Genomic DNA, 9604 nt, shown 5'->3' on the forward strand with positions numbered 1-9604 from the left:
AGCAGCAGTTATGGCGCTTTTACACTAGTACCTACTCATCCCGCCTTGTCTTAACTCGACTCACCTTGCCCTTGTTTCTTTTCAATACCCAGATCAGAAGTAGGAGGTTGGAGTGAAGCTGCTGTGACGTAGAAGACAACAACACTAAAGATGTAGAACCTGGAGGAGATGATAGATGTGCTGCTGGATCTGTGGCTTGTGTTCAATATCAAGTAAAAAAATGAAAGTGAGAGAAGCTTCAAGCGGCAACGCTTTTTAATTTTGTTAGTTTGTCTCGGCGCTGCTGAAAAGTCAGCTGGAGCCGCGAGCAGCTATGAAGTGACAGAGCTCCTGGTAGATCTGGTCGTTCCTTATCTCTGTCTAGATCTTTTTAATTCTCTCCTCAGCACCAGGTTTATGAACATCTGCACCTCAGAGTTGGATCACCAAACAGACTTCTGCTGCCGTTGCTGGTGGAATAAAATGAAGCAGAATCTCCGTCAGAGTCTCTTTCTCTGATGTCACATCCTGACTCAGACGTCTGACTCCAACCCCCCGACCAATCGGTGGCCTGTAGTGTGATGACATCACAGCCGACTCAGCCACTTAGAACCTCGGCAGAGTAGAAACAGAAAAGTATCTACTCTGCACGTTAGACCCCTAGTGGGAAAGAACCAAACCGAGATGAGGCGGTCTGACTAGGTTAGGGGTCGACAACCTGCGGCTCCAGAGCCGCATGCGGCTCTTTAGCGCCGCCCTAGTGGTCCTGGAGCTTTTTCAAAAATGTTTGACCTTTTTTTTTCCTTTTTTTCTTATTTTTTTTCCTTTTTTTCTTATTTTTTTTCTCTTTTTTACTCTTTTTTTGTTCTTTTTTTCTTTTTTTCTTTTTTCTCTTTTTCCTTTCCTTTATAATCTCGACATTTTGACTTTTTTCTCGACATTTCGACTTTTTTCTCGAGATTCTACTTCAACATTAATCTCAACATCTTGACTTTTTTCTGGAAATTCTGACTTTTTTCTCGACATTTCAAGTTTTTTCTCGACATTTCAACTTTTTTCTCAAGATTGTACTTCAACATTAATCTTGAATCTTTGACTTTTTTCTCGACATTTCGACTTTTTTCTCGAGAATTTCGACATTTTTCTCGACATTTCGACTTTTTTCTCGAGATTTTGACTTTTTTCTCAAAATTTTGACTATTTCCTCAACATTTCGATTTTTTTCACGAAATCTTGACTTTTTTCTCGACATTTCGACTTTTTTCTCGAGATTGTACTTCAACATTAATCTTTTTTTTTTTTTCTCGAAATTTCAACATTTTTCTTGACATTTTTCTCGACATTTCAACTTTTTTCTTGAGATTTTGACTTTTTTCTCGAAGTGCATAATGAAAAAAAAAATCTTCCCCCAGTTATAACTAATATAGAAACATGCAGCATGTGTTGCCTTCATTCTAAGGCTGATACAAGACTTTTAATTTTTTGCAGCTCCAGACATATTAGTTTTGTGTGTTTTTGTTCCAATATGACTCTTTAACATTTTGGGTTGCCGACCCCTTGACTAGGTACTAGTGGAAAAGCGTCATTAGTCGCCTGTTACGACCATCGTTGATCCATCGGACCCTGAAGCCGATGGGCAGCAGAAGAAGACTGAACATGGGCAGCTAAGGCCGCTGTAATGTGGGCTCCCCAAAACCGAACAACTTTAGATTAGAAAAGCCGGCTGGGATGAGTTGTGCAGCTTAGATCCAGTTCAGAAATCACAGATCAAAAACAAGTCAAACCTGGATTAAAGGGTCTCCCAGAATACAAAGAATATACAAAACACACTGAGCATTTATCACTTAACGATTAATTAACTGCAAATTTTGACTTTGTTGTGGTAATTTATTAATTGAAGAGTTTGTGTTTTATTCATTAGACAGAATGATTCATTACTTCAACGTGAAATGAGAAGTTTCCTCGACACGTCGGATGATTTATTACCTGACAAACATCACATCTCTCCCCTGGAAGCAAATGATCTCCTATCGTTCACTTGTTGTGTCTTAACTCTAAATGAAACGCCCCGGGCAACATCTCTGCATCTCTGCATCTCTGCATCTCTGCGTCTCTCAGTGAGCCTCACAGCAGTTTCCTCAGCCCAGAAAATAAGGATGAAAGATTAGCACCATCTCCATGTTTGTTTTAACACTTTTCTTTGGTTTAAGTTGAAAATCTACGACAAGTACATTCGTTTTCCACGCTTTCCTCTTCAGATTTCTACGCTTCTTCTCCTCTTTCTCTGGTGTTTTATGGATATAGGTCGTATTAACGAGCCCAAAACTGATTAAAAGGACGTATGATTTCACACAGCTCACTCCAAACTTGTTGGCGTGAGCTTGAAGGTCAGCTGGACTCCCGGTCGCCGCGGCAACCGTCAGACCACGGCCAAAGACGAGGCGAGGAAATGTGAAGCAGCAGGTTGATGAGGTCACGTGACACAGGCGTCGCTGGACACGCCCACATCCTCAAAATCATTGCATTAGATATATTAAACAGAAAAATATAGTTTCTAAAGCAGTTTTCTATTGGAATAACTTATATAATGAAATAGATTGGAAAAACACATTATTACAAACAAATTTAAGAGAGGTTACTTTTAAATTCATAGATGCTATCCAGTCAAGACCAATCTTATTAAATTGAGGCAGGTTATTGAGGCAGTCTTCCTGTCAGTTCTGGATTATGGTGATGTTATTTATCAACACGCTTCTGCTTCCACCCTAAAATCACTTGATGCCGTTTATCACTCAGCTCTAAGATTCATCACTGGTGACAGTTATTCTACTCATCACTGCATCTTATACGAAAAACTTGGGTGGACTCCCCTTTCTGTCAGACGTGATAGGCATTGGTTTCTCTTTGTTTATAAAGCCCTAATTGGAAGGCTTCCTCATTACCTTAGCTCCTTACTGAGGTGGCATAATGGCAGATACTCAACCCGCTCCTCTGATTTTCTCATGCTGGAAGTTTCTTGTCCACGGACTGAATTGGGAAAAACTGCATTTAGCTACTGCGCGGCTCACAGTTGGAACATTTTGCAACATGCATTGAAGTTGGAAAAGTTTGTGCAGTTGGTCAATTCAAATCCTTAATTGCTGACCATTTTACCCATGTTTGTAATTGTTTTTAATGTTTCTCTTTTATTTTTATTGTATTATTCTTTTTATATGGTTGTTGTACATTCGGCATCATTGTAAATGAGGGCTTGCTCTCAATGATTTCTCCGAATTCAAATAAAGGTTGACGATGAAATATAAGATAAACATTGACACACTCTGTTCTTTACAGAAGAGTATCAGGGCCATGCAGGAGAAAAAAATATTTGAGAGGGGAAGATTCTTTTTTTTATCGTGCACTTCGAGAAAAAAGTCAAAATGTCGAGATTAATGTTGAAATACAATTTCAAGAATAGAATTTCGCCTTTTTTCTCATCATTTCTTTCATTATGCGCTTTGAGAAAAAAATCGAAATGTCGAGAAAAAAGTCGAAATGTCGAGAATAATGTTGAAGTACAATTTCGAGAAAAAAGTTGAAATGTTGAGAAAAAAGTCAAAATATCGTAAATAACGTTGAAATGTTGAAAAAAAGGCGAAATTTCGATTTTATTCTCGAAATTGTATTTCAACATTAATCTCGACATTTGGACTTTTTTCTCGAAGTGCATAATAGAAAAAAAATCCCCCCCCCTCCTCCATTTTTTCTCCTGCGTGGCCCTAATACTCTTTTGTATATTTGCCCATTCTCATGTTGTTAACAGCATTAAAAACATTTAAAAAATACCTTAAGGTAATTTAGAACGGCAAAAAATGTGTGAATAAATGTGTGATTAATATGCGATTAATTGCGATTATCGTTTGACAGCCCTAATAATTACAAAATATAAACAGTATATACATTGGAAAGAAAAATAAAAGTAGTGCAGTACGAGAAAGAAAGAAAAACAGTGCAAGAAAAGCAGGTAGGGTGTTTATGAGGTAGACAGATATTGCACATGTTGTTATTGTCCGTTGCTACTGTGAGCAGGCCTGGTTGTTTATGTTCATGGCTTGAAATTCCTGCACAGTCCGTGAAGCGTTAATCATATGATGCGCTGCAGAAGGAGAGAAAGAAGCAAACCCACTCCGGTGTTTATTTGAGGAACGTCGTGTCTCAACATGCTGGCAGAGCCGAGCTGCTCCATCTATCTTTGCTCCCCAGAAACACCGAGCCTTTCACCGGTGCTGCTGCTGCATCAACGCCTCCTTACAATCAGCAGCCTGCAAGCCTGAGAAATACTAAAATACATGTATATTCACAAAGGATGTGTCGTATTTTGGTTAATCGTGTCGTCTCTCTCCTCTGGCAGAAACTTCCTGGGCACCAAGCAGACGTCGCTGCTGCTGATGGTCATGTTCCTCCTCGCCGTGTTTTACCACGGCCAGCAGGTAAACGCCGCTCCAGCAGTTTTTATTTGTTCATACACCCATAAACATACAGTCAAACAGGAAAACAAACATCAGCACCATCAACAGACAGTATATCCAGCATACCATCCTATATACAAAGGCCTCCTGCAGATCCACATTTTTCGAATTTATTTTTAAAAAACAACCAAAATTAAAGCTGCAAGCAGCGATGAACGGGACTCATGAAAATCAAAAATTATGGCAGAAAATAGAAACTATCACATATCGACCAATCAGACCAATCAGAAGAAGGGGCGGGGCTAATTTGCACCAATTAAGGTGAAGGAGTCAAAACCGAGTCCGATGACTCCACCCACGACTCTTTATGTCAAACCATTCAAAAGTTGTGGCAGAAAGTAGGAACTATCAAATATGGACCAATCAGATCAAGGGGGGGCGCGCTTTTTAGCGTCTAGCGTCGCCACGGTAACGCTTTTGACTGAGAAAAGTAATGCGCATCGTCGCAGGATGGAGACGCACATTTTGATGTATAACACACCTGGGTGCACATTACGGTTCGGGCGTTAGGCTGAAGAAATGGCATAAATTGCGCCAAAATTACACGATTAATTCAAAATGGCCGACTTCCTGTTCGGTTTCGGCCATGGCGCCAAGAGACTTTTCTTTAAGTTGCGACATGATACAGGTGTGTACCGATTTTCGTGCATGTACGTCAAACCGTATTGTGGGGCTTGAGGTACAAAGTTTTCTAGGGGGCGCTGTTGAGCCATTAGGCCACGCCCATTAATGCATTAAATATCACATTTTTCGCCAGGCCTGGCTTGCGTGCAAAATTTGGTGATTTTTGGGGCACGTTTAGGGGGGGCAAAAAGGCCCTTATTTCCTCGGAAGAAGGAAAAAGACGAGAAAAATTCCTACAGATACAATAGGGCCTTCGCACTGTCAGTGCTCGGGTCCTAATAAACATTCAGCACCATGTCTAGAAATGTCTCCATTAGGCCTGTGTTGAAAAAAACGATTTTCCGATTCTAAATCGATTCTCATGTTAATTCCTAAAAATCGATTCGTATGTCTAAAGATCGATTTTCTTTCATTATTACATTTTCGCCCGGTGAACTCTAATCCGAGTAGTCACGTCATTTAATTCAAACATGTGCTGTTGCAACTTCTTTCTTTTTTTGCACTTTAAATGGATATTGAAAGGCATATTTGAGTTATTTATTTCTTAGTTATTTATTTCATACGAATAACTTTTGGATTTTTTTTATTTTTGCCCAAAAATGAATGATTTGTTGGACACGAGAACAACTACTGCCATGTTTTTGCCTTTAAATATGTTTAAAAGTATGAAAACATTAAAGTTTTCAGTTATAATTGCATAATTTCGTAATTTCATTGCTTAATATACTTTCTTGGGGTTAAATTTTCATAAAACGCTCAAAACCAAATTCTCAAAAATTAAAAACCAAAAAATAGAAAATGGGAAAAAAAAACAAAAAACGGAATGTGTTAAAAAATAAAAGCGATTTCATCCGTCTCTGTTTCCTCCCTGGATCTGTTTGATAATTCTGACCCACACGATGTTTCTGAAACCAGTTCTATCAGCATTCTGGGAGCTGATTGGTCCTTACAGCATCATTAGCTGCAATACTTGCTGTTGAATCTCAATATAATACTAGTATTAATATGTTGCATAACTACATATGCAACAGATCAAAAAAACTGTTTTAATAACACTAACCCAAATCAATATCGGAATCGGATCGAATCAAATCTTTATAATCGATTCTGAATCTTAAGAATTGGAATCGAATCGATTCTTGACCTCGCGCAACATGCGTCCCCCGTTGGAAGACTGGGCCCTTACGCACAGCGCATGTTCGGTGTTCAGGGAGCCCCAAGCCCACCTCTGTAACCACGGCAACCAGAGCAGAACCCCCCGGTGCTACTCCGGTGTGGCAGCTCTGACGGTGTTCAAACACCATAATGAAAAGTCCGATGTCATTAAAGCTCGACGCCACTTAACGATGGAGCACTCGTCGTAATAAAACGAGTCCCAGAGTCAGTCATTAGGCTGGAAAGCTGCGAGTCTGATCCAGAAGCTGCAGCAGCAATCGCCATCAAGTTTCATTAATCAGGATAATGGTTATTCATCCAGTCTGGGAGCAGCGGGGGTCTGTGAGTGGAAATGTAAATACCAAGGGCTCTCACAACCCTCTCACAACCCTCGTATAACTGGATACAGGGGCACAGCCGTTAAGATACTCTCAGGTACTTTGATGATGCCGAGTCAATAGTCAAGATTCAATCTGAGATCATAACAAAAAGGAAAAGGAAGGACCTTTAGCCAGGGCTCCTGCAGCATGTGGTTCTTGGAGAACTGAGAATCATGCCTCCACGGTTCTCCTCCATGTTTACCGTCTACCCAACCTGCCGATTGGAGCTCTTGGTGGCTCAATCGTTAATTAAATGGAGACTCATCAGGCCAGGCGACGTTTTCCATCTTCTGTTGTCCAGTTCTGGTGAGCCTCAGGCCCCGTTTACACGGAGCAAAAACGGTGGTGTTTTCATGCGTTTTGGCCGTTCGTTTACACGAAAACGAAGCTCAAAGTCTCCAAAAAAAACAATCATTTCTGAAAACTCCGGGCAAAGTGGAGATTTGCAAAAACTCCGTCTTCAGGTTTGCTTGTAAACGGAGGGAAACAGACATTTAGGCTTCAGAACGTCACATTATGCGACAGAAACGTCACCAGCGTCATGAGGGCGACCTATGTTTACAATTAGTTTGGCCACCGTCAATATTTTCTTGTATTTTACCTGTTTTATATTCTAAAGTCACACTTAAAAGTAACTCCACTTCTCTGTCCCTCCAAACAAAAGACTCTCGTTCATCTTGGAAGTAACTGGAAGTTACTCGTGTCATTTGTTGATGTTTTTTCCAGGATTCTGATTGGCTAGCATGACTTTATCTTCTCGTTACACTGCCCCCTGTAGGTTTGGCTGCTCATAGCACCTTAACAGCGTATTTATGCGGGTTCCTGTAAATGATGGTATTTTTCAAAACGTAGAGGGGGAAATATCCGTTTTTGTAAATACCCGGCTATGTGTAAACGTGGCCTCAGTTTCCTGTTCTCAGCTGTTCTCAGCATGTAAACGGGGCCTGAGGCAGTCGAGGAACTGCAGTGAATCTTCCACATCGGTTTTTTTTCTTTTTTTTTTTCCCTATTCTCTTTTCATATATTTAATAAAGCACCTTGAATTGCCTTGTTGCTGAAATGTACTATATAAATAAACTTCCCTTGCCTTGCCTTGCCTTGCCTTGCCTCTATCCAGAAGTTAGATGGCTGGCACTTGTTGAGACCTGGTTTGGTCTTCTGCTGCTTTCCATCAGCTCCAACCAGTCTGACCTCTGACCTCTGGTGTTTGCCCCAACAGAACTGCAGCTCACTGGATCTTTTCTCTTTTTCGGGCCGTTCTCTGTAAACTACATTTCATTTATTAAAGGCACCTTTCAGGGCACAACTACGGAAGAGTATCAGGGCCAGGCAGGAGAAAAATAAAAATAATATTTTAGAGGAGGAAGATTTTTTTTTTTCATTATGCACTTTGAGAAAAAAGTCAAAATGTCGAGAAAAAAAGTTGAAATGTTGAGATTAATGTCGAAGTACAATTTCGAGAAAAAGTCGAAATGTCGAGAAAAAAGTCAAAATTTCGCCTTTTCAACTTTTTTCAAGAAATTTCGACTTTTTTCTCGAAGTGCATAATGAAAAAAAATCTTGCTCTAGTGAAACTTTTGTGTTGAGGAGATAACGAATTTTCCAGATTATTCCAATGTTTTTTGCAATTTTAGATGAAATTAGTGAAATATGAGGTTTCTATGACGTGTTTTCATCAATTAGCACACCAAGAAAACGAGTCGACTTAACAGCAAAGTTAGCTATTGAAACATTATCAATCATCACTGTTAAGTTCTCAGTGTGTTATAGGATTTCCCATCGCAAGAACAACTCAGAAATAAAAAGTATATCTCATAAATATAAAAATAAGAATCTTTGTGTAAATTTCTCCATGTGGGGAAGAGATAAATGAAGGATTGTGGGATGTAACCTCTGCCGGCCTCTCGAGCAAAGTTGTTATTTGTACAAACAAGCTGTGACAAAAGGGAGCAGGAAGACATTATTTCAAAGAAGTAACAGCTGAAAACAGTGAGCTGCAAGTCTTTAACACCCGGCGTTACGTCTGCAACACCAGAGAGAAACATCCCGTCAGGTTCTGTTGCTGCATGATACGTGACCCGCTGATTCTCTTGCAAATGCAAAGCAAAACAGAAACAAACAGTCTTTTACACATCTGAAGCATTAAATAAGCCATTTTAATAAAGATGCAGTGAGTGTCCTGCCGGAACGGAGCCAGTTTCCTCCCGGCGGCCGACGGCTGCTTTCATGCTCTCGCTATGGCAACCTTTGATGGTTCAGCGGTTCAGCGGCTCAGCGGTCGGAGATGGAGGTGGAGATGGACGTAATTGAATGTCTTTTTAGCCTTGTGAAGCTAAAAAAGCAGCTCTTTTTGAAGCCATGCGAAGGCACACGGTATTGATTTTCTCGCTGGGTCAATTCAAGCGCTTGTGTGGCCGAGCAGAGGCAGCGACGGCTTCCTAGCACGAGTCCCGCGACCATCGGCTCAAGAGAGACCGAGGCGTGTCACACGAGGGCGGCGGGCGTCTCACTCTGCAGAAATAAGCCTTAAACTCCTTAATTTAGACAAAATTGTCTTATTTCGAGCAAAAATGTCTTTGGCAACGAGGCAAAAAAAATGTGCAGTGTAAGTTGAACCCTCGCTGGCCTCTTGCCCAGCAGGGGTTAAACCTTGGAAGGAAGGAAGGAAGGAAGGAAGGAAGGAAGGAAGGAAGGAAGGAAGGAAGGAAGGAAGGAAGGAAGGAAGGAAGGAAGGAAGGGAGAAAAGAAGGAAGCAAGGGAGGGAGGAAGGAAGGAAGGAAGGAAGGAAGGAAGGAAGGAAGGAAGGAAGGAAGGAAGGAAGCAAGGGAGGAAAGAAGGAAGCAAGGGAGAAAAGAAGGAAGGAAGGGAGAAAAAGAAGGAAGGAAGGAAGGAAGGGAGAAAAGAAGGAAGCAAGGGAGGAAGGAAGGAAGGAAGGAAGGAAGGAAGGAAGAAAAGAAG

At 40.8% G+C, this 9604-nt stretch overlaps 1 protein-coding gene across 2 annotated transcripts in view; it reads left to right on the forward strand.

Moving 5' to 3' along the window:
* The window catches only part of adcy8 (adenylate cyclase 8 (brain)), a 190600-nt gene that overhangs the window by 155549 nt on the left and 25447 nt on the right, over nt 1-9604 (forward strand). For both annotated transcript variants that reach the window (XM_061731666.1, XM_061731667.1), the window contains one exon: nt 4370-4448. In XM_061731666.1, coding sequence (XP_061587650.1) covers nt 4370-4448 — 79 coding nt within the window. The remainder of the gene's footprint in view (nt 1-4369; nt 4449-9604) is intronic.

Source organism: Cololabis saira, chromosome 10 (genome assembly GCF_033807715.1).
Source record: "Cololabis saira isolate AMF1-May2022 chromosome 10, fColSai1.1, whole genome shotgun sequence".
Taxonomy (NCBI): domain Eukaryota; kingdom Metazoa; phylum Chordata; class Actinopteri; order Beloniformes; family Belonidae; genus Cololabis; species Cololabis saira.